The following is a 26,672-nucleotide window of genomic DNA, read 5'->3' as shown; positions in this document are numbered from 1 at the left end:
GACAAAGTTATTAATTGCATTTCTTGTGGGAAGCAAATACCGCATAAGGATTTCCACTCTTTCTGTATACCTTGCTTAGGGCCAGACCACGACGTCTCGGCCTGCCGTTTTTGTGCTAGGTTCAACAAGCGCACTATTAAGCGCCGGGCGGAGTTCGCCCTTCATTATTTTGGCAAAAAATTTAATTATATCATGTCGTCGGATACACCGACGCCAGTTTTAAGCAAAAGATGCAAAGACAGGGACCGACATCTGAGGTCTGCACCGAGTACTGAGACCACGCTTAGGCCGACTACCGGTTCTCAGCGAGGCGCCTACGCAGCCCCTGACTACCGATGAAACTATTTTTCTGGTGACTTCAGTACCCGAGGTCGCAGGCTCCTCGGTCTCCATTCCCACTGCAGATACCGACGCCACTCTTGGCAGGGAAACTGAAACTGAAAATGTAGTGAGGCCTACCATTTCTGAAGGTGTTTTCAGGCCTACCACCTTCTCTATTAAATCCCTCACTAAATCTAAAGCTGCCATGAAAACTAAAAAACAGGGTCCTCAGACCTCCTCTCAAGGCCCCATGCCTAAAAAACAGATGCTTAAAATGGCTGAGGATTTGATAACTCTCATCAGGGGTTCTCAACCCCCCTCTGACAAAAGACCCAGACTGGAGGAAGACTACCCTTCCTCATACCAGGCTTGTATTACCTCAGACCATTCTGAGGACCAGAATTATGCCTATTCCCCTTTTGAAGACTCTGATGCTGAGGAGTCTATTCCCTCAGTCTCCCCCCCTGAGGACTACTCTTTTGGGGAAACCCTGCATACATTGAGGGAGCACTTCCACTGGGAAGGCCAAGATTACTCAGATTCCAAGAAAAGGCTCAGGGAATTTTTACTGCTCCCCCAGCATAGGCCCCTGGCTATCCCTCCTGTTTTAGATATTTTGGATGATGTGTATGCAGAAGCCAGTCTTAATCCAGATTCTTTACCTCCAGCCCCTGTTAAACCAGACAGGTATTACCGGGTTCCTGATTCTCACCAGTTCCTTTACAAAAGCCATACTGCTGACCCAGAAACAATTTCACAGGGTCCCAAGGGAATAAAGGCCTCTACTGCTAAAAACCCTTTACCTTCAGAGAGAGATTCCAGAGCATTAGAAAGGTGGGGGAAAAAGGTGTATACATCTGCCACTTTAACCATGAGGGCATTAAACTGTCAATTACATATGTTAAAGTACCAACAGTTTTTGTTATCTCAGCTGAAAAGCAAATTGACACAAACAGAACAACCAGATTTGAAAGAGTTGCAGGATTTGTTGCATGGAGCAGAGCAAGTGGGTAAACATACCTTGCAGTGTGGTTTTGATGCTCTAGAGGCCTCATGTAGAGCTGCTGTCATGGGGTCTGTCATACATAGGCATGCTTGGCTCAAAGAGCAAACCTTACCAGATCATGTCAAAGCAAAGTTATTAGATGCACCACTTCAAAAAGATGTATTGTTTGGTGTTAAAGCTGAGGAGGTACTAAAGAAAATGGAGGAAAAAGCCAAATCTATGCAAACAGTGAAAGATTTCTTGCAGGTGCAACCTCCACGCTTCAGCAGAAACTGGCCTTCAAAAAATTGGTCCTTTCCAGCCATGGACAGACCTCAAAGGGGCAGATACAGACACCCAAGGGGTAGAGGACAACCTCAAGGATCTTACAGAGCTAGACAGTGGCAAGCACCAACCCCAAGAGGTGGAGAAGACAGATCACAGTCATTTAGAAAACAGACACAATGACTTCCCCCTATGCCTGCCAAACAAAGCTATAATGGCAGCACCTTTGGGTGGAAAACTGGTATTATTTTAAAAAACTGGCACATTGTTACAAAAGACAAATGGATTCTGGACATTATAGACAGAGGCTACAGGTTCCACTTTCACACCCTTCCAAAAATGAGAGGCTTGCCAAACCTGCCACAAAATCAATGGGCAGAGGCACAAAGACAAATTTCCGCTCTCATGGATATGAAAGCAATTCAAGAGGTACCTGCAAAAGAACAAGGTCAAGGTTTTTATTCCAGACTTTTTCTGGTACCAAGGAAGGACAAAGATTGGAGACCCATCTTAGACCTATCCATCCTAAACACATATCTACAGGTGCCAAAATTCAAGATGCTCACATTACAGTAGCTTCTTCCCATGCTGGGCAAGGAGTCTTGGCTGGTAACATTGGACCTCAAGGAGACATACCTGCATGTCCCTATCAGACAATATTGCAGAAGATACCTCAGATTTCTTGCAGGTTCAACCCATTACCAATTCTCTGCATTGCCCTTTGGCTTATCTACTGCACCCAGAGTGTTTACAAAATGCCTGGCATCAGTAATTGCCTTCTGCAGACAACAAGGAATACAAATCTACCCATATCTGGATGACTGCCTGATCCAAGCAGACAGCAAGGACATTCTATTGCAGCATCTGGCATTTGTAATAAAACTGTTAAACTACCTGAGATACACAGTGAACAAAAAGAAATCAAAACTAATACCTTCTCAACAGATAATATTCCTGGGTGCCAGCTTAAATCCAACCACCCAGATGGCCTACCTCATGCCAGACAAACAAGGGCAACTGTCTCAATACTTCAACAAAATGGCAACTTTCACCAGACTAACTGCCAGGAAAGTCCTGCAGGCTCTGGGATTCATGGCATCTTGCATCCTACTAATACCATGTGCAAAGCTGCATATGAGGAATCTACAATGGTACCTAAAAAACTTATGGTCTCAACACAGCCACTGCTTGGAAACAATTATACCGCTCATTCCATGCCTTCAAAAGGAATTTTTGTGGTGGCCTCAAGCATGCCAAAAAAACACAGGTCTCCCTTTCTGTTTACCTCAAGCAACTCAAATCATCACAATGGATGCCTCAGACTACACCTGGGGAGCACACATGGCAGATCAGTGCATTCAGGGAAGATGGTCCCAAAAAGAGAAGCATCTACACATCAACCAAAAGGAGATGCTAGCCGTGCAAAATGCTCTCATGACCTTCAAAGACCTACTCCATCCAGGCCAGCTATTGATAAGGACAGACAACACCACAGTCATGTGGTACATAAACAAACAGGGGGGGAACTCATTTATACCCCCTGTGCAGGCAAGCCATTACCCTGTGGTACACAGCACTGGAATTACAAATTCAACTACAGGCACAATTCCTGCCAGGGATGGAAAACACACTGGCAGACAACTTAAGCAGAAATATGGCAGACCCACACGAATGGAAGTTGCATCCTCAAGTCTTCTCAAAGATAACTCAGTCATGGGGACAGCCAGACATAGATCTATTTGCTACCCATAGAAATTACCAGTTTGAAAAATTCTGTTCAAGGACCTATCATCCAAAGGCCTGGAAAGTGGACGCACTCTCTTTCAATTGGACAGCATTGACAGTCTATGCCTTCCCGCCTCTTCCTCTACTGACCAAAGTTCTATTAAAGGCCAGAGCAGAGAGGCCAAAAATGATTCTCATTGCTCCAGACTGGCCACGACAGCACTGGTATCCTCTCCTAAAGAGTCTGACACACTCACCACCATGGATCCTACCTCTAGTTCCTCTTCTGTTGTCCCAGCACAACTACAAAACCCTTCACAGCCAGCTCAAAACCCTGAATCTAGCTGCATGGAGAATACCTTAATTTCCCAACAGACTCTCCTCTCCAAGGAGGTGCAGGATGTCATCTTGGAGGCCAGAAGACCCTCCACTAGAAAAGCCTACTCCGCCAAATGGAAACGACTTTGTTCCTGGAATCAAGAAAGGGGCCAGAATCCTTGGGTAATAAATATACCTCAAATTTTACAATACCTAGCTGAGATGTTAAACAGTGGCCTTTCCTTCTCCTCCATCAAGATCCACGCTTCAGCCATTTCTGCACAATACAACACAGATCCTCCTTTATTCTCACATCCTCTATTAAGGCAGTTCCTCAGAGGGGCAAAAAATATAAAACCCCCACGGAAACCACCAGTCCCAGCTTGGGACCTCAACTTCGTATTGGAAAAATTGACCCTGCCTCCCTTTGAGCCGGCTTCTTCAACAGAGCTACAATACTTGTCATGGAAAACAGCCTTCCTTCTGGCTATTACCTCAGCATGCAGGGTTTCGGAGCTACAGGCCCTCATGGCTGTGCAACCATTCATCATTTTCCATCAGGACAGAGTTTCCTTACGAACCAACCCTACCTTCATGCCAAAGGTAGTATCCAGTGTAGCTTTGAATCAGACTATTCATTTACCTACCTTTTATCCAAATCCACAGAACAAAGGGGAGAGAAAACTACATTCCTTGGACATTCACGGACAACTTCGTTATTACTTGGACAGAACAAAGTCATTCAGGAAATCTGAGCAGCTCTTTGTGTCCTATGCTACAGGTGCTCAGGGAAAGGCTATTTCCAAACAGACAATTTCAAAATGGATAGCCCACTGCATACGCTTTTGTTATTCATTTCATGGAAAATCTGTGCCTGTATACATCAGATCCCATTCCAGCAGGACTACAGCTACCTCTGCAGCTTTCCTCAGGGGGGTCCCTACCAAGGACATTTTGGAAGCAGCTACCTGGAGTTCAGTGCACACTTTCTCCAAGCACTACCACCTTCCACTATACTCTAAATCTAGAGCGGGCTTTGCCACAGCAGTCCTGCAGGGCATCCTAGTCCCTCCTAGTTCCACTTAGTGCCTACCACCCTTACTTAGCTTTGGGATTCTACCCATCTGTAATGACTGCAGCTGTATGCACGATGAACATAGTACAGTTTTGTACCTACCATAAATGTAGATGTTCAAGTGCTCATACAGCTGCAGTCCAGGTTTCCCTCCCTCCATCCCCTCTTAGGACAGGCCTTATGACAAACATCTTATCATATAACCTTTTTGGGGTATTCTTTTATGGTGTATTTGCTTGCAGCTACTGTTTTTGATTTATCAACATTGCATGTTTGCATAACATTATGTTTGCCTTCCTTCTGGGGGCACCTGACATCTGGGGCAAGAAAAACTGAAGAAAATGGGGTTGGCTGCCTCTTTTATATCCCTGCCGCACTGACATCAGGGAAGAAGCGACGACAACCGACGCCGGACCTAAACTTTGGAATTCGGCCGAACAAGGACCCGCCTGACGGTAGGATAACCCATCTGTAATGACTGCAGCTGTATGAGCACTCAAACATCTACATTTATGGTAGGTACAAAACTGTACTTTTCCTGGCACCTTCAGGTCTGACCACTGGAAATGGTGAACTTTTGAACCTTGGTCATTTCCAGTGGTTCTCCTTAAGGTACAAAGTACTAACTGCTTGGGACCTGATAGTGCACCTGGATATTTTTGCGCAGTTATGAAACTCTGTCTTACTGACTTGCTCCTTAATCTTCTCATCTTTATTCTTTCAAGTAGTTTCATGCTAAAGGCATGGAGAACTGATGTGCTTATCCCCTTCCATAAGGCTGGCCCCCACCACAGACCCTGGAAAGTATATACCAGTAAATCTCACCAGCTGTGTCTCTAAGATAAAGGAATACATTTTTATGGACCACATAAAGGATATTGGAAGTTTATGGCCCTTCAGTCCATACTGGTTTAGATTTGTAAATTGAAGGTTGTGCCTATATTTTCCAATGATTTTTTTTTCTTTGGAAAAAAATCACTGGGGCTTTTTATGAGGGCACATTGGTTCATTCAGCATGGTTTTTAATAGTATCCCAGACTCTGCTACTTTACTTAGAATAATACAAGTCATGTAACTCACTGAATAGGAAACTTACAAATAGAAGCCCTAAAATTAGCACTAGTGACACATTCTCCTCTTATAGGCTCATTACTAATAGGGTCCTGAGGGCTCTGTTCTGGGGCAGCTCTTAGTTATTTACTTCTATGACATGCAAGATGATTTCAAGGAACTTTGGCTAACCAAATTTGCAAAGGATTTCAAACTTGGGGTATGTCATCATCTCTCCAGAGGATGCATAGATCGTACAAAAAGTACTGATGCATGCAAACAAATGGTGCAAAAACCATGGTCTGAAACTAAATACTAAAAAGTGCAGCACCATGTCTTTTGGAGGACACAAATGTGTATGTGTCTACCATCATACCATCAAAACACAGTAGTTTATTAAAGACATGGACCCTTTATAGACAGTGAACTCTCTTTTGACCACCATGTATATGTGGTCATTAGAAAATGTTTCTGCCTTGGTCCACTGACTACCAAAGGTATATTTTTTAGATCTAGCAATGTTGTCATCCCTCTCTAGTCCTGGCTGTAATATAATATTCCCTTCAGCATGTACTTCTCCTGACGCATGACCCATCTTTGAAGATCCCAGCACTTTCTTACTAAGAGAATCAAGGGCTGCGTTCCTTGACCTATGTAGAATGCTTTAAAGTTCATTCTCTGTTTTCCATCTCATACGGATTTCAGTATGGTGAAGTTTGCCTAACCTGTAAGGCCTCAAACAATCTTGCCCTGCATGGCATCTTACATGTACGTACTAAATGCTACCTAAACCTCCACAACATAAACAGAATCTGCTGGTGGGATAGAGACCTCTCCTAAAGAATTTTACCCTTCTGGAACAGATTTCTGCTTCATATAAAATAAAGTAGATCCCTTAACCCTCTTCACACATAACCTCAATGAATTTATTGATAACCATAAGAACACCACAGATCTGGCTCCTAAAACCTTTATGAAAAGCAGTGACAAGTAGCAGGAATTGTTTGGGCTAGTCTACAACTAGTCTGTTGATGAGCTGTCTAGTAATAACCTTTGAGACTATGAAGTAAGAAAGAAATGCCTTTTACACCAGTCATAAATGAAGACGAGGATGCAGTTGACAAAGGGCAAAGGAGAGGGAGAAGGTTCATAGAATGAGCATGCTGGTATTTAGGGAAGAAGGTGGGGAGAGGTGATTGAGGAAATTCATGGATGAAATGGAAATGTCTCCAAGGAAAATAAGGGCTGGTATGCGCTTAAAATAGTATAGAGCACTGTAAACAAAGACAAAATATTTACAAATAAGACTTTATTTCAGGATGCAGATATGATGACTAGGGCTATGAAGAAAGGAAAAGTGGTAGGAGAAAATAATTTTCTGGTGGACTTTATGATGTAGTAAATGGTGAAGTAATGGGAGAATTAGTAAGACCATTTCCATGGATTTAAAAGTGTGAATAGTGTTACCAGAAGGGTAAAAGAGTAGGGAAGACCAGACAGCTACTATCTTTGAAAACAGGAATGTTAAGATTCTAGTACAGGTGTTGGCAAAGTATTAGCAGACAATACTAAGATAAGGGAAGGTTATATAAGGTTTGTGAAAGAAAGAAAGAGGTATAATAGAAAACCCAGTTGTTATCAGCACAGGTGTTACAGCATTATGATAAAGGAGTTTAGGAAGGCATGGCTCATCTTCTCTGATATGAAACAAATATTTAATATGTTGTGGACTAACTTTGTATTTAGAATAATGGTGCACATGACCTGGAGAAGTTATTGGAGTATTGTAGAGCACTGTTCAAATGGCCTGGGATTATAGAGTTTTGGATGAAAAATGTCAAGAAGAGTCAGAGAGGTAAGGGGAGGAAAACATACTTTCCCTTGATCATATTAACCCTTTTCATGATTGTGGAAGTGTTGACAAGGAGGCTTAGAGGGGTTTGGTAGAGAATAAACAATGGTGAGAATTTTATGCATTTAGTCTTGCCATAAACAACTATGAACTGCCAGCAGAAGATGTGCATGGAGTGTATGAGGGGGTGGCAAAAGGGTTTCAGAATTTGTAAGGAAAAGCAGGACTGGAGTTTAATATGCTGACAGCAGTGAAAATGAGAGGAAAAGGTTTAATATCGGTTGATAGAGAGAGTGGTCTGGGAAAGATACTTGGGGTTATATGCACATTGGAAGTTGGGGAAACCATGAATAAGAATTGTACAAAGATAAAGCAGAGGGGAGCTAGATGTTGGAGAAGGTGGAGTAAGACTGCTGTGTTACTTGCAGTCGGGATTAATGTCATAAATTTGTACTATGTACTGCAAAGAGTATACCACTAACACCGTGAGCTGGATTGTTAAAAATCTGCAGGAGGTGTGTGTGTGTGTGTGTGTGTGTGTGTGTGTGTGTGTGTGTGTGTGTGTGTGTGTGTGTGTGTGTGTGTGGGTGTGAGTGTGTGTATGTATATGTATATATGTATACGTATATTTGGGGATTTTGCACTTGAACTAAGCAAGAAGGAAACATTGGAGTTAAAAAGATATGCATTAGCAAGCTGTGTATACACTGTTTTCAGAGGGAACTGGAATGGGTACGTTAGCAATGTTAAGGAGGGCTTGTAGAAATAGATAAATATGGAAGAGGAGATTTTAAGGAGGGTGGGGGATGATGGAAACAATTTAAAAAAGGTGGTGGTGTTAAGGAAGACATTGAAATATGTAAAAGAATGGTTGGAGGAATAGTAAGCATGGGCTGTGGTGATGTGTTGCATTGTAACAAAGTTGAAACTATTGTGGGATCCAAAGTGCAGGTTGTGCACAGATGGAGTTTAACCCGAGTAAACTTTTTCCCAGGGAGCTGAAGGAACATGAGATGTGCAGGAGATGCAGGATGGAGTGGAGCAGAATGATCCATATTCTTTGGGGATGTGGGTAGGTTTGAACTGTTGTATAAAGAAATGATAACGGATGTTTATTTTTGGAAACGTGATGTCAGGGGGATATACAATAGTTGATTAGGAATAGGAAAAGAAATAAAAAGCAGATGCAATGTATCATTTTCATACTGAATGAAAATTTATATTGCTTATAAAAGAAAACGGGGAATGGACGAGAGGGATTGTCAACATTTAAGGAGAATGGGAAAACAGTGGGGTGGATAAGGGAGAGGTATGTAAAGAAAAAATGACTTAGAAAATGGAGAAAAATAAGGCAAGTGTGATATGGCAATGCAAGAGAGAAACTAAGGAAATGAAATGAGAAGACGGGGATCTTTAGATCGCTTTGTCGGAGTTAGTGGAGAACAGATGAAAATGGAAGATAGTAAGAAGGGAAACAAGGGTAAGAGCATAATATTTAAGGGCAAGTGTAAGAGATTGTTTTCTTTCACAGCTTTACTTGCCTAAAGGTCAGGTAACACCCAGTTACCAGTAAGTGCAACCCATGTTTTACTATCATGGTAGCAACTGAAGAGCATGACAGCATCACGCAGCATCTCAAAAGCACACCTAGCCTTGTGGGATATATATAGAGAGAATCTTCCTGTGCATTATAACCATCCCCTTAAGCTAAATGCTTGTATGAAATAATAAGCTAGACAATTGTAAGCTTATACTTCATACACGAACATAAAATGATACAAGAGAACAATATATTTTCTGCTGTAATACACAGTGTACAATAGAATTTTCAGCAACTAGGCAGCAGCTGTATAAGCCAAACTTTACTATCATAAAATGTTTCAGAGTCATTATAGCTGGATTGCTTCTCTATGAAGCTACCAAATGTAGATTATTTCTAGTCAAATGTAGGTAATGAAGATGCATTTAGTGCAACATTCATATTTGGCAGAATGTCTTTATTAGGTAACATTAAAACTTGATTTGACTCTGGCATCATGCTAGCTGATGCAGATCACAATTAGAATTGTTCAACATCTTGGGAACTATGCCTTTCCCTGGGAATTGTGTCCTGTTGAAAAAACAAGTTTTCTAGACATGTCAACAGTCAAAAATAGCCTGCTCCTTTATAGTTCCTTCTGTTACATAATCTTAACAAGTGGGAAACCTCAGTCCTGTCTGTATTATCAAGCGCAATACTTTGTTGTTATTTGAGTGTTTGCCAGTTGGATTTTGGGTGCATACTACTGCTCCAGGAATCTGTGTAATGAGGCACTGGTGTCATTGTTCTGTCATTAGTACATTGTTTTTTTCCACAGCTTTTTCTTTTTTGTTTCTGCCAAGCTTATCCCGCATTTAGCATTTTCAGTTGTTAGAGTAGATGCAATACATAACTACATTCTACTTCCCATCAATAATTGTGAAGCTGACAGTCCCACTAGGTGCAGTTGTGGGTTTTTCTGCCCAAGCAAAGCTGTATGATAACTTTATTTAGAGGTGGAACTACCTTTTTACATGATAATTTTTTTAAGTCTATATTAATCTTTTCACTTATGACATTATATTGTGAATGCCAAGAGGTAATATGCTGAAATTCCCAGTGCTGGAAAAAATGTTTGAAATTCTTGGCTGACAAACTGTGGACCATTGTCAGAGATGAGAACTTTGGGTTAAATGAGGTTTGGGACAAACTAATTTGTCTAGGACCCTCTTTAGTGACTGAGAAAGGGGAGGTATGTTAGGATGTTAGGGGAAAAAGGGGAGTTTGGTATGGCTAAGGCAGGTTACAGGAACTAGGCTTTTGGACAATAAGGAGTTAAGTGGTTTGAGAGGTTAGGGGAAGTGAGGTAGGTTAGGGAGGGACTTAGATTAGCTGATATATTTAGGAACAGAGGAAGTGGTGTCACATTCAGGCATGAGTTGGATGAAGCTAACCCACATTCAGTGACAGGTAGACCTTGGATGGTGAGTACTGCAAAGGAGGTTTCAGGATGGGTCATGTGTGTTTTTTTTTTTTCTTTCTTTCGCTCTGGGGCTATTAAAGTTAGCTGTTAAAACTTGTGGGAGCAGGGTGATAGGGAGATGGCTGTATGAGCGGAGAGGAGGTTTGAGGAGTGAATGAGGACCAGATAGCATTTGAGTGAGGGGGCACATTGTACGGTTGTGGGGTTGAGAGTAAATGGTGAATACCTCAATCTTGCTTCCTTGTGTTCCGTGGTGGTCTTGTGGCTTGGGGTGAGGCTCCTAGTTTTGAGGGTGTATGGCTTACCTCAGTGTGAAGAGGTTGTGATGGGTTTCATCCATTCCCTGGTGGCCTCGGGGTGTGTTGGTGGTATGGAGTTGGTTCCGTGAAGTGGTGGTGTTGCCTGGTTTTCAGTGTTGGTGGTCACAGTAGTGTTCATCTTTGCTTCTTTGTTGTTCCCTGGTGGTCCCGTGGCTTTGGGTGGGCTGCAGTTCTGGTGGTTGTCATTACCATGGTGCCCCGGGTGGGTTCATTGCAGTCGGAATCCTGGTGCATCAGTTTTCCTGCTTAAAGAATGGTCAACCACATGGCTGAGGCTTTCGCACATGCGTAGTGAAGCCAACAGCCATTAATGTGGCTTGAAATCTAGCTGGTGAGCTCTGGGGGGAGCAGCTCGGACGAAGCTGCTTCATACTAAGGGATAGGTCCCTTACTACTGACACTGTTGTAAGTTTCGGGACAAGTTTCTTTTTAATTTAAAAAAAAAAAAAAGTAGGTAATTGGTTGTCAGTACGCAGCATAATTAATGGGTATGCTCGTACAAGAACAGAAGGGGTGGTATGCAGATGGGTGCCCCTGTTGGATGCTACCAAAAATAAATAAATACATAAATTCAGAAGAAAGGAAATACAAGGCGACACGGGAGAGAGTCCTTGATAGGAATAGTGGGTGAGAGAGACCATCATGGTGCCTTCGGGGGTGGGATCACTCCGTGTGCAGTTTGGAGGGCTTAGGCAGTTCAGATGTAGAAGTACATTGCTGTGTTTGTAGTGCACAGGATCCTGAGTTCAAGACTGGGTAGTGATGACTTTCAAAAAAAAAAAAAATGCATTTTAAGGTAATATATTATATTATTTTATGTTGATTGCTTAATTAGTGGAGTGGATTGATGTGTGTATAAACAGGGGTAGCTTATAGAATGTATGGTACGTATTGAAAGCTATTGGGACGAGGCACAAAAGGGCAATAAACTTTGTTGGACTTGTTGCTGGCAGTTGTTGCTTCACTCAGTTCTGAGTTGCAGTGACTAAGGTTACACTGGTTCGGTTGGCTTGTTAATGTGGGTGGGCTGCGCTGATTGTAGCGCGCAAGGTTGGATGAGCAAGGGATTGTGATCATGGCTCTGGACCATAAGGTGGGTGAGGTGTAGTTTGGTGCTGCTGAGTGGTTAGGAGGGAGGGGATTGTGTACATGGTCTTTGCCATTGGTATTACTATGTGTTTTTTTTCTGTACAGATGGCTAACATGCAGGGATTGCATCAGCGTTGGGAGGCCATAGTGGGGCAGGCTGAAGAACTTTTCCAGGTGTCAGCAACTGAGGCTGTTGCAGACCAGGAGCAGGAACCCGGTCATAAAAGGTGACATTCCATGTTGAGAACCACAGCTCAGGGAAGAGGCAGTGAACAGCAAAGGAGGTGGTGATACCGGGCCCATCAGTTCCAGGCAGAACTCCAGACAGCGGTTCAGGTAATTAATTTGTATCAACAGTTTTAGCAAGCGAGGGAGCTGATGAGGAATTGGGGGTATGTGGGGAGGGGAGGGAGCTTAAGGGTAGGGAATTTGGTACAGACAGCAATACAGTAGGGTTTGTGGCTGTGGAAGTTGTGGGGATTTCTGGGACCAGTGGGGTAGAAGCGATTGGAAGGGGTGGTGTAGGGTCAGGAGAAAGCACAGGAGTGGGTTCTGAGCTAGGGTCCAAATTTGGTCTTCGCCCAGGGGATTGGTTAATAACACAGGCCCTGGGTCAGGGGTCAGGGGCAGTCTTTTTGACACCACACATTCCATCTTCAGTAAGGGCGGTTTGGTAAGGTTAAGGCAGGTTACAGGGACTAGAATTTTAGACAATAAGGAGTTAAATGGTTTGAGAGGTTAGGGGAAGTGCGGTAGGTTAGAGAGGGACTTAGATTAGCTGATATATTTAGGAACAAAGGAAGTGGTGTCACATTCAGGTGTGAGTTGGTGACCCTCCCTCCCTCCCATAAAAAATTCTTTGGTTATTGTTAGTGAGGGAGGAGAAGAGGGATACATTTGTCTTCTTCTGTTCCCCCTCTAGGCAAAGGTGTTCATGGATTTAAGTTGGGGATCAAGTGAGTTGATGGACGCTGCTTGACAATAAGGGAAATTAATTGGGTGATGGTTGATTTGAAAGGGTGAGCAGGTACGCCACCTGTTTAAGGTTGGTTGGGTTAGTAGGCACACTGCCCTGATGGATGATTGAACAGGGTGAGTGGGTAACCTGCCCTGATGTATGACTCAGCCAGGGTGAGTAGGTACACTGCCCTGAGGTCTTCTGAGAATTGTGAAGTTTACTGTTATTTGTTTCTATGTAAATAAAGTTTATGGTTATGTGATATTAATAAAGGTAGTCAAATGGCTTTTGGTGTTGGTGTGAGTTATTTAAAGGGGGCCGAGACAAAATATTATGAAACAGAAATTGATTCAGTGTATGTGATTGTGATGATGTATCTTTCAGTTGGATGATGTTAGGTTGCAATTATACCAGATAAGATGCTGACTATTTTTAAACGGAAACAAATGAGCAGCAAACTTGCACCATAATCTAACAAATATTTCAGGAACTATTTTCAGTGTCTTTAGTGTTGCACATGTGGAACATGTTACAGATCTAACAGTTTACAATAGTTCTTGATGTCAATACAAACCAGGCCAAAACAGAATATTGCATGCACTTAATTTACATATGATAGTGCTTAAGTGCACTAAATGAATTTTTTTGAGCATTCGGTTACATCATTAACATGGAACAGTCCTTTGGCTGGATTTCAGCAGCAGTTCATACAGCTCAAATATCTTCACAAAAATGTAGTGTACCTGAACTGGTAATGGAATGTGTTTCTTGCTATCGGGCCAGCCTGTTAACCATTTACAATTCCCTGTCATACTTAGTATGATAGAGAATTTTCAAGTCAAGTAAACAAATCAGCATTTTGTTTAAAGCTGTCAAATTAAACAGTGTACAGTCTGGCTTGCATTTTACATTTCCTCCATTACTGCACATTATATTCTGTTACAGACTGTAACGCATGAATCTGTGAAGCTTCTGCCTCATCTGTGATGTGAATCATTTGCTTCACAGACTTGCAAATCGCATTTACAGCAAAATATTTTCAGGCTTATACTGCAAATATGATTCTTTGTTTTGACCCAGATTAAGGAAGTTGTATTATGTAGGAGTATTTTAAAAGATTTTTCACCAGTTCTCATTTGGAGAATTCAGCTGTATTGTTTTCTGAAAAGTCTGTTAAGATCAGAATTTTTGAAGGAAGCAAAATGCGATAACAGTAGTAGAAAACATAAAGCAATGAGTAACAAGGTCACACAGACAAACCAATCAGTAAAAACTACAAGAAAAAACTAGCTAAGCTAGATTTTCCACTGTGTGATTCCTTAAAACCTTTTGTATTAGAGGTAGCATGGGATATATGCAAATGATCCCTTAAGGACATCAGGTGTTTCAGCTATATGTCACTTCTGAATGCCCATGACTTTTTTCTGTTTTAAATTGGCCTGAATTTGTCCATAACAGACTTAAAAAAGAAAAAAAAAGTCATGGGCATTCAGAACTGCCATATAGCTGAAACATCTGATGTCCTTAAGATGTCATTTGCATATATCTCATGTTACGTCTAATACAAGAGGTTTTAAGGAATCACACAGTAGAAAATTTAGCTTGATTAGTTTTTTCTTGTAGGTTTTACTGAACAGTAGTAAACATGAAAACACATATGGATGCATCCAATTACAGTGCTTGTTGGTAAAAACAGAACTTGGGTTAAGAAAGGTACACTACAACTCAGAACTGTGATATAAATGGAATCCAAAAAATTATAACTTTTTCCAGGTTATGTTTTGTGTGTTTGCATTTACATTTATTTACCCTGCCAGGTATAGAGTTGCAGTTGCCTTGTTCGCTTTCTTTTACATTGGCAATCAGGAAGCCTCACAGGAGCATTCCTGCTACCTATAAAGGAGTGACCTTGGAGCACAGAGAACATGTCAAATCAGTTATCTGCTAGCAGAGTATGGACATCTCTGTGTATTACATGGTAGGACTGACTGACTGACTGTATACCCTTAAAACCCCTTGGTTTACTCATGTCCGTTTCTTGCTGTTTGTATCCCCTATAATCTCCAGCAAGCTCTCATTTCAGTCTGTGCATTTCCTAGGCAGGACATTTCCTACTAATAAAGCAATTTCCTCTGCGTTCCATGTTGCAGAACTCACTGCCAACCATGATATACATATTTAATCTTCACTTTTAAAAGCCTCTTTAGTGGAAATAAATGCTAACAATTTTCCCACTACCTAGATCCACCAGTATACCTGTCTACCTGTTTGCCATTCTCTGAAGTTGAGGGACTTAAAGCTACACTCTTCAGATGTATAGTACAGCCAGCTTTGTATCAACTGAACCTGTCAAAGTATTTATCTTTCTGCTGTATAGGTTTGTCTTTATTAAGCATTACCTTTTTCTATTGTTTGGACTAGATCATGACTGGAGGAGGGCTGTATAGGTCAGGCTACTAAACTGCTTAACAAAAAGAAATATAAAGCATTACTCAGTGTTTTGCATAAATATGGATAAATGCAATCATCTGAGTTGCCTTTTTTGCACCAATAACTTTGCATTTCCACTGGAAAGAAGTGGCAGTTACTATCTGAAACAGATTCAAACTTAATGTCACTACCTGTTGGTAGAGAAGGTACATCAGCATTTGTCCATGTAATTTTACACCCTATTATGATGTATATGTCTTTTTTCTGTAAAATTTTCAACTGTGTCTGGAGATTTTCTCCCCGGACCTCCACTGAAAATAGGTTCTCACCCAGTCAGACTATCCTGGTAAACAAATGATAAATGAATAAATGAATACATGAATAAATAAATTAAATAAATTAAATTAAATAAATAATAAAATAAAATAAATCCCAAAGTCCCAAAACATGCATCATTATCAGAAAGGAATCATTTAAAAATTTGATAAACTAAATGAAAAAGTTACAGTTTGATGTTTTGTAAGGTAAACTCCAGTACCAAAACTCTGTAAGAACACAGGCCTGTATTTGTATATGCACTACAGAGGCTGCATGTGCTAAGTGAGAGTACAAAGCTGCAGAAAACATTTGCATGACAGTTGCCCAGCTTGACATTGCAAGTCATTGTATAATAGAAATAATGTAATTTTATCTGTAGAACATAGATGCTGTCAATTACTCTCCTGAGCTCCACTGAAGTGTCAACAGGCAAGCCCACCAGCTCCCATGACTGAGTAGTGGGTTTTGCATTATTTTAGTAAACAAAACAACAAAACTAAAACATGGAACTGTTCGCCTCTTTGTACACAGCAAATATGCTGCTGTATTTTACACATTTTTTTTTTCAGTTACTTAAAATGAGACTGAAAATCAACTATAAATGGAGTGAATCTTTATTTTGCTGAAGTGATTAGCTAATGGCAAACATAATCTTGTAGTAAGGAACAATTAATTTCTTTAAATCAAACTTTCTCATCCATATTTAAGATTTGCAGATTTCAAGATAATATGTAAAAGAGAAGGAATAGATGTTTATAAAAAGTGACCGAGTTCTGATATGCAATTAGTGTTGGTAGGAAAAAGAAAAAAAGAATGCACGTTTCTTTTCTGCTATTAGATTTCATGGTGTTGGCTTGGTAATGCTGTAATTTGTTTTCTTTTTTTTTAAAAAAGATTTTTATTAAAATTTGATTAAAGAAATATATTACATAAAGTATTCCATTTTTAACAATATTAAAAAAACACAATCATTCTATATCTAACTAACAGCATAACTATTTACAAATTACGTTCACATAAATGTCAAACTAAATTATTGGTTTGTTCATATACAATCAATAATTTTCTAGCAAGTTTAGTAAATTTTCCCACATATTAATTCTAGACATATTTCTATTAGTTCTTGACTTAATGGTCAAAAGTTCCAGACTGCAAACTTCAGTAAGAAGATTTTTAAATTCTTGAAATGTAGGGGAAGTTTCTGATTTCCAATTAATTGTTATAATTTTCCTTGCTACTGCTAAGATAGTCCATATTAATGTATATTTGGATTTTTTAACACTTTGATGTATTGGAGTGTTAAATATAATTAAAGATTTAGAAATCAAGAAGTTATCTGTAAGTAAACCTTGAAGAAAACTATTTATATCTTCCCAGTATTTTTTTTAGAAAACTGCAGTCATAGAACATATGAGACCAGTCAGCTTTCAATACTTCTTTGCATCTCCAACAACCATTGATGTTCTTGTTAATTTTATTTAGAATGTGAGGTGTTATAAATGACCTATGCATATATTTCCAGGTGTATAACTTCTACTTTAGGGAAGATGTAGTGTAGTAGGCAGATTCTAGTATATTTTGTTTGTCTTGATCTTTAGGAGCATAGTTATTAATTTTATTGAAATATTCCCAATATTTATCAGTATGAAAATTTGTATAATTTCTAAGTATTTTGTTTATGTGTGCTAATTTGTTTTTGTCAGTGTTTATATTTTGAGTAAGTGTAGTCATAAATAACATTATTTTAGGTAATGGATATATTAAATATAAGGGAATTAGATCCAAATTATTTATAATATATTGTCTACATTCCTGTATGTAAAGCCATGAGTTAGAGTCAAAGTCATATTCAAATTTTAGTTTCTCAACAGACTTTATCCTATCTTTGTCTATTAATTGAGACCAATAAACAAGTTGTTTCTCTTTGAATAATAGCATTTTTGTATTATCAGTCATGATTAATATTCCTTGAGTAAAAGCAATTGGGAAAAGCAGGAAAATCCATGTTTTGTAATTAGTGTATTTAAAAATAAAGTTCCTAAATGTTTTAAGAATGAGTAGCAAATAGTTTGATTTATTTAATTTATATGAATGTGCTGTAAAGATATCTTTTAATACCCACAAAATAGGATTATTTAACATTAGTGTTTTTTGTATGTTTAGTTTGTTAGAAGAGTCCCATGCTAACGAGATTAAATATTGTTTCCATTTAGAAGAATATGTGTTATCAATTAGAAAAGAAACTATGTTAATGATCGAGGATAGAGAATATAGTTCCAAGTTAGGAAATCTTATACCACCATTTGTCCAGTCATTTATATGATGTTGCAAAGCTATTCTGGATTTATTAGGATACCATAAAAATTTCAATAACAAAGAATTAAATCTTTTAATTATCATTTTAGAGGGAATTAATGAAAGTGATTGAATAATGTAAAGCATTTTAGGAAGAATAGTAATTTTTATAATAGAAAGCCTTTCATCCATGGAAATATTAAATTATTCCATTTTTATAGAATCTTCAGTTTTACTTAAACAATTATTAAAATTTAATTGAATGATATCTTTTATGTTATTGGTAATCACAATTCCTAAATATGTTATCTGATTATTTTGCGGTATAAGTTTTTTATACTTTTGTTGAATTGTGTTTTGTTTTAGATTAATAGGGATGATCTGAGTTTTATTGTTATTAAAACTTAAACCTGATATTTTTTGGAATTTATTAATATTTTTAAATATGGCAGGAATAGATCTGTAGTTTTCTCCTACTGTTATCAGAATATCATCAGCAAATAATTGAATTTTAGATGAAGTATCTAAATTTAACCTATGCCCTTCAATGTTTTCATCATCTCTTACCAAATTGGCCCATGGTTCCATGATCAATGTAAATAAAAGGGGGGATAAAGGGCATCCCTGTTTAGTCCCTCTTGTAATAGGAATGTTTTTTTGATATGACAGTGCCAATTTTGATATATGCCTGACTCCCTTTATATAAGTTTGTTATAAGATTTATAAACTTATCTGAGAAATTCAACTCATCTAGCAAAATAAATAAATAGTCCCAATTAACTGAATCAAAGGAACAATTTATACCTAAACCTATTAAAGTTAAAGTTTTATTAGAGGTTTTTGCTGAATCTATCAAAGTTATTGTTCTTCTTATATTGTCATAAGTAGTTCTATTTAGAATAAAACTTATTTGATCATCATTTACTAGTGATGGCAAAAAAAATTTTAATCTCTCATCGTATATGGCCATAAACATTTTATAATCTATGTTTAATAAAGAGATTGGTGTGTATGAAGAACACTTAGTAGGATCTCTGTTTGATTTGATTATTGGTGAGATAAAGGTATATTTCCAAGAAGGGGGAATGAATGTGCTGCTTTGAGAAATATTAAATACTTTATGCAGAATATTTAAAGCAGATTTAGATAATAATTTATATAATTCTGGGATAATGCTATAATTCCCAGGGGCTTTGTGTAATTTAAGTTTTGTTATCTGGTTTTGTATATCTTGTAAAGAAATGGGTTTATCTGTATTATTAGTTTGATCTCTTGATAATCTATATTTAGTATACTTTGTTATAAATGTCTTAATCAAATCTTTTGAATCCGTTATCTGGGAGTTCTGATTTATCTTATGAAAGAATTCTTTGAATTCCAGTAAAATATTGTGTATATTAGACACAAGTTTCTTCTTTTTTGAGGAATAGATCTCCTTAATATGATTACATTTATTAAGTCTTTTTGTTTTATTTGCTAAGCTATTTAAAGATCTAGGGTTCATTGAGAAGGTTGTGAATTTAAATTTCTCTATTCTGATTTTTGTTTTATGGTTTAAGATCTCCAGGTATTTTGTATTTAGTTTACTTATACCTTTCTCTTTGTTTTGTCTATCAGTATTACTATCTAAATTAAGTTTTAGCTTGTCTAATTTACCTTGTAGATCTAATAATTCTTTGTCCCAGGATTTCTTTTTATTATTATACCACAAGAGAATTCTCCCATATAAGAAGGCTGTTAAGGCATCCCAAATATAAACTTCTGAAACATGATTAGTATTATTTAATGTGATAAAGTCTTGTATCTCTAAGAGTAAAAATTCTTTAAATTCTTTCAAATTAGTTATGTATGCTGGTATTCTTTTAATCATAACAGTGTGGTTTGTTTTGATTAGTAGTTCAAAAGTTATTGAGTTCTGATCAGATAAGGGACATGAAATAACCTTTACTTTAATTAAATCATCTGTTAATTCTTTTGATATTAGAATTCTGTCTATTTTGGAGTTTGTTTTATGTCTATGGGAATAGTGAGTGAATGGAAGTGAATCTATATCTGCAAAGTTATTTATATATTTAAAAATAAATGATTGCATAAAGTCCAATAGTAATTTAGCTGAAGTTGAAATTTTTCTTTTTGCTGAGGAGTTAGTATCTACTTCACTTAATATACAATTAAAATCACCTGCTATAATTAAATTACCTTTAGAAAGACTAACTATTTCATTTAAATGCAATTTGACAGTGTTTGAACCAATACCTGGAATCCAATAAATGTTTATTAAAGTATATATTTTTTTATTTAGTTCTATTGTGACTGAGCAAAACATACCTTTGTTATCTTTGTATATTTCTAGTATTTTAGGCATGGGGAGTGTTTTATTCCATAAAATAGCTACTCCTCTTTTCTTTTCACTATGTTCTGAACTTGTTAAGATTGAATAATATCTGGTATTTAACTTATCAATATCTGTGGATATTAGATGTGTTTCTTGTAAAAAGACAAGATGTGATTTATGTATTTTAAGATATTTGAGCAAGCTTCCTCTCTTGCAAGGATTATTTAGACCATTAATATTTATTGAAATACCCTTTAAAAGAAACATTTATATTGTGTGTTATAAATATATACAAGGTAAATCACTTGTATTCCTCTCTGGTAAGCACTAATGCTAGAAAACGTAATTATCAAATCATAGACATATTGAAGAGTCTCAAAATATGTTGCTATCGTGAACGTCATAAAAAAGAATAACATAACATTGTAACAAAACATCAATATAACAAGTCTACCAGAACCCTTCCTGGAGTTATATACTCCTAATTCGAGTAGGCTATACCACTCAAATTATCCTCCTAACAAATAGCAACAATAACTCAGCTACTGTCAAAAAGTGTTATTTTCTGTAAGAAAGAGAAAAAAAATGTATATATTCTTCACTGTTTCCTTCCCTCTATCCCCCTTTCCCTTTTAAACTATTCATTAAATTATTATTACATTTAATATAATATATCCAATTACTATATCTGTGCTTGAAGTTCAATTATTGTTAAGCAATTACAACAGACAGGAAACATAATTAAAACTATTCATAAACTGTTTAACAATCATAGAATTACAGATAGGATTGTCATAAACATATGCTGGCATTTCTTTTTCTTATATGACATTTAGTAATTTTGTATATATGCAGTTTATGTGAAATACATTAACAATCAACGAATGTTTCATAGTATGTATTTATGTTATTTAGTATACTTTAGCACTGTATATAAAGTTATCTGATATAGTGTAGTTTTTATATTAACTATATTTACAAATGCAGGTATGGGATTACAAAATTAAGATTATTGTGTATTAATATGTTTTATGTATGTGTTTATATGTATGAAAGTGTTTAAACTGTTTATTTGTGTTTATATACTTATTTGCGGTGAAACCGCGATTCAACATTCTAAAAAGACAGTGTGACTATCCCATAAGGTTAAAGTTCATAAAAATTGTGTTGCACAGTCAAGAATGATGACATCAGGATGTTTCTTCTTCCTATAATGAACGGAGCCTCTCGAGCTGGATTTCAAAGCTGTTGTAAGTAAAGCGGGAACAAATAATGCTTTAATTCTTTTTTTTTTTTTTTAGTCTCTTGAGTCCGCGTGGAACAACTATCAAAACTGGTATATGAAAAAAAAGCTGGAAAGTGCACGAGTCTCTCAGGGGTTATCAACAAGATATTAAAATGTAGATGCATCATTTAATGACTATACGCATATTGTATGTTCAATCGCTAAAGTAATAATTATTAAACAGAAGCAGTCCCATTAATCTTGCATAGATATTAGTAATACATTAGATTCAGAATGCTTTCTACATCCATCCTAGCCCTGAAAGCTTAACATTATTCGTAATTACATTAACGTCCACATTCAGATCTCTCTATTTCACACAATATCATACGAACAGCTTTCATTTCCCCTTGTCTTTCATTTAAACCAGAAGAACATTTTCAATAGTATTCTTATTAAAATTTTAAACACATTCAACATACATAACCACATTTATGCTAACAGTATGCAATACATGAACACACATACATATTTAGTACAGTAAAAAAGGGAGAAGAGAATATTACACTTACATGTGATTGCAACTGTGAATTTACTTTAAAGTCTTATGTTTAGATTTAAAGTTTCATATTAATGGAGCAAATCCTTATTTCTTTAGCTTCTTTTTTTTTTCGACTGACTTCCAGTTGTCATTTTCAGCTAATCTTTTAAGACTTGCAGTTGCCCATTCCATATCTTCTAGCTTTTCAATTATTTTGTTAGCGTTAACAAAATTAAGGGCTGTATCTAAATCATCAAAAGTTTTGATACCATCCTGTAGAAAAATTTTTAATCTGGCTGGGAATAAAAGATGAGTTTTTATTTGTGCCTTTTTGAGTTCTTTGATTAAAGATAGGAAAAGTTTTTTTTTTTGCTATTACTGTTGAAGAGTAATCATTGTCAAAACGAATGATGTTGTCATTTAATTTAATAGGAGCTTTTGCCCAAGCTGATTTTAGCACTAGTTCTTTGTCATATGAAGATAAGAATTTTACAATTACAGACTTAGGAGAGTTATTCTTACTTGTTTTAGATGAAGCAAAAGATCTGTGCAATCTTTCAATATCATATGACAAGGCTTCTGGTAGGTCTAGAGCTTCTTGTATCCACGTTGTCAGGAACTTTGATAGATTGTTTCCCTCTATGTTTTCTGGTAAGCCAAATATTCTAATGTTGTTTCTTCGAGACCGGTTTTCTAAATCATCCACTTTGGATTGTAGGTATGTATTTTGCTTTATTAGAAAGTCTATATTATTCTCATCTTTATGTACTCTACTGTCAATGTCATTTAGTGCTAATTCAATACCTGAAATTTGAGATTTTTGTAACTGCAGATCTTCGTGCATCTTTTCCATCTGTTTAGTGCAGTCTTGTTTAAAGATATCAATCTTTAAATCCATTTTATCTATTTTGGTAGATAATTCTTGTACAGTAATGAGTAAAGAATGTAAGTCCTTCTTTAGAGCAGATTCTTGATGTACTGCTTTTGATGTAGCCATTCTGTTGTCATTGAAGACAGATATAGTATCCAAAGTATTCTTGACAGGAAAAAATCAAAATTTCTTCAGAATTGTTATATGTAGTCGTAGAACTAGATGAGAAGAATTTATTACTGAAGACTGTAAGTTCCTCCAATAAGATTTACTATAAAAATCCTGTCATACAAATTTTAAACTGACAGAGCTGAAGAGAATTGCTGCTATTCAGAGCCCATCTTGGCCACGCCCCATCGTAATTTGTTTTCTTGTACTTAGAGGTCTCCCCTTCTAAACCTTAAAATTAATTAGATGTTAGTTTCTAAGCCTGACCGTCATTAGATTTTATTGTCTCATCTTCTGCTAGAATATTGCAAACAACAACTTGTTGAAGCATAAAACAAAAGTTAACATAGTTGATTTTATGGAGAAACTAATGTGATGCAACCTGCTTGCTACATAATTTATGGATGTAGGTTTTGGTATGCCTTTTTTGAATGTGCTCCTCTGTCCAACTCTGCTCTTTACATTCTGTGATTCAGGATTTTATTTTATTTCTTATTATTTTGTTTGGGATTTGTTAACTGAGCTGCAACAGTGATTCTTGTAGACAATTTTCAGACTCTGCCAGGAAGTACATACTCAAGTAAATTGCAAATAAACCATGGATTTTGTTACTATTTATACCTCTAAATGTACTTTAAAAGTATCATGACATTCAGAGGTGTAACTATATGCAAGGGAGAATATATGGCAATTTTTGCTAGCTTAAAGTAGCAAATGGCTAAAGAATGTTATTTGGATAAGCAACAATCAGGCATGTGATAATAAGGTGGACGTCAGTGATACAAGCAGCATTGGTAACTGGTGCAGGGGATGAAGTCTGTGAGCTGTTAATGAACTGCTTTTTATTGTCCAGGGTTTCACTCCTTCTGCCGCCAGAGGAAGTTACTTAACCAAGCATTTCTCCTAGGCTAAGTCTGAAAAAAGGTCCAGTGGGATTGGTGCTCTGTCCCAGTTAACAAACGCAAATAAACAAATACAGGTGGAATATATGAGAGTATGAATAAAAACAGGTGAATTAAAAATATAGAAGAGTTGAACTTTAGCAAGCTAGTAGTATCACCATTTGATGGCTTGTCAATTAAATGATTTACTTACATGACCAAGGGCAATTGATTTGAACAGAAAAATTAGATTTTGTACCAGAATATGTGTTACAGTCTTTTAGTAGTCAAACATGTAAATAAACTAAAAAACTAATATGTTGCATAGCTTAAAATTGTAAATCTATAAAATAATTGATGTGCTGTTGTTTCAAGAATTTTTCTTTTTCTTACTACCGGAATGCCTAGGCCAGGGAAACATTTTCACCAAAGGTACTGCTTGACTATGTGCATTATTAAGTGAAGTAAAGAGGGATTACCTGACGATTTTTGCTAAGGGACCACCTATCCCTTAAAAAAGTAGTATTGACTTAAATTACAGAACATATATTAGGAGTGCTTAATAAAAGTGCATTTATTCTGTTGGTGTTTCTTTAAAATATGTTGCTGTGATACATTTTGGTTGCCTGAATTAACTAAGTTAAAACTGTAGAACTTTAATAGTGCTGCGTCCAAACTACACTTGATTTGTATGAGCTGTACTTTGGCAGTAATATTGTGGATGGTCTGACAAGTAGGATATGACAAAGGGGTGAATTCTAACTAGGGGAATATAGTGAGAAAGATTACAAGAAGGGGATATTTAGGAAAAGGTAGAGGATAGAAATGGGTTTTGGAGGGAAGGTAATGAATATTTTAAATGAGATAGAGGAGAAAGTGTGCCCGGGATGGGTGATGTGTAGGTAGGTGTGAGTAGTGGAGTTTACTTAGGTTTAGAGAGTATGGTATTTAGATGAAGGGAAGCAGTTGTTATATTTGCATTAGGTATATGTAAGTATTTCAGTACATAACACATTTAAGTATATCAGGAATGTTTTAAAATGTACATTTATCAGCCTTCTGGCAGTGAAGTTCATAGGAACTCTAACTTGTTTTTACTAGACCAAGCGGAGATATATGCCCGTATATCTACTGGAAGAATAAGCCTTTTCTGGTGGGAAAGACTGATTTATTAGTAGTGATGTAATTCATCTTTAAACACTGAGTGGTCAGGAAATGTGATGCTTTCCCAGGTAAAGGTATCAGGAAAGGTTCCACCTTGCAGAAGGTAGGGACATTGCTCACTGGCTGTATGATGGTTTTTACTTGCTGTGGGGAGGGCTCCTTCAGGTAGCAGTATAAGCATTATTGCTCTACACCCTTGGCCTGCGTACAAGGCTGGCAAAACTTAGATGCAGTACTATATTATTTAGATGGAGATAAAGTGTAGCTCGTAAGTTACTGATTCTTCCCCTTCTGTCCAGTTATTTACTGACCTGCATCACTTGTCATTGGAATAACCAGTACTGCTGGCTGAAATTGCAATGTTGTTCTAAGGACCCAGATTTGTTATTTGTTGTAAAAGCATTAATTTCTCTACTTGACTGCTGCAGTCATTTTCCCACTAATAAAATCACATAACACTAGAAAGAAAAAAATAGCCAGTATTAGGTGAAACAGATTTGAAGTTGATGACATTACATGGTGTTAAGGGCTAGAATGTGCTCAGGAGCAACAGTGATTCTATACTATCATAAGAACATGTCTTTTTCACCATTTCTTCTTTATGTGAGTTGGAGATTGTTTGCTTTTGTACTTACAAAACTGGACCGAAGAAATAATAATTTCCATTTTTTTGTACTTTCAGGCTCTTGACAGTTACAAAACTGCCTGTGATTATCACACTGCAGAAGCAGATAAAGCCCTGCAAATACTGAATGAACAAATTAAGATGTCTGTGATTGGAAGTCAGCTTCAGACAGATGGACTCCAGACAAGACTTACAGAAGCCAAAGATGCTGTTGAGGTCTCTGCCAACATTATTCTTGTATTTATTTAGATAAATTCAAATTGCTGCTGTCTCCTTTCAATGTTAGTATTTTTATGGTACTAAATGAATGAATATTTAGAAATAAAACTGATTAAAGTTATAAATGTACTGAATAAACAGTAGCAAGATAGAGCAGACTGTAGGAGACCATCCAGAAGTTTAATGAGTCAAGAAATTATAGACTGAGCTGTAGACCTTCTATGTGCATACACATCTCAGTACTGTTGGCTGTTACAGCCATTCTTGTATTCATGGACATAAAGTTAAATGCACTGCAAATACAAGAGGGCATTTAATACAACACTGAGGAGCAAACACTCTTCCAGTTGTAAAATATCCCACTCAGATTGTGCATGTGTCATTTTAATCCTACATGGGTCTTTAGTACGAATTTTGCCTTCAGCTGTTGTCTATCTATCCCACCCTACTTACCTTGCAAGTTGCCAGTGATGAGCCTGATTTTACACTTCACAGCAGTCTTTGGTGTTATCTGTACTGATATTTATGTATTACATTTCAGGCAAGTTTACGTTTGAGAGAGCAGATGGCACCTAAAGTTTTTTTTTTTTTTTTTAAGTGTTCAGGACTAATATGTAACA

At 37.2% G+C, this 26,672-nt stretch overlaps 1 protein-coding gene across 1 annotated transcript in view; it reads left to right on the top strand.

The window, feature by feature from the left end:
- SYNE2 (spectrin repeat containing nuclear envelope protein 2) overlaps nt 1-26,672 on the top strand; it is a 3,814,665-nt gene that overhangs the window by 739,575 nt on the left and 3,048,418 nt on the right. The window contains exon 13 of the mRNA XM_044073561.1: nt 25,891-26,049. Coding sequence (XP_043929496.1) covers nt 25,891-26,049 — 159 coding nt within the window. The remainder of the gene's footprint in view (nt 1-25,890; nt 26,050-26,672) is intronic.

The sequence above is a fragment of the Protopterus annectens genome, chromosome 6.part0 (genome assembly GCF_019279795.1).
Source record: "Protopterus annectens isolate FY-2018-M chromosome 6.part0, PAN1.0, whole genome shotgun sequence".
In the NCBI taxonomy this organism is placed as follows: Eukaryota; Metazoa; Chordata; order Ceratodontiformes; family Protopteridae; genus Protopterus; species Protopterus annectens.
This window is presented reverse-complemented; position numbering and strand designations above follow the sequence as displayed.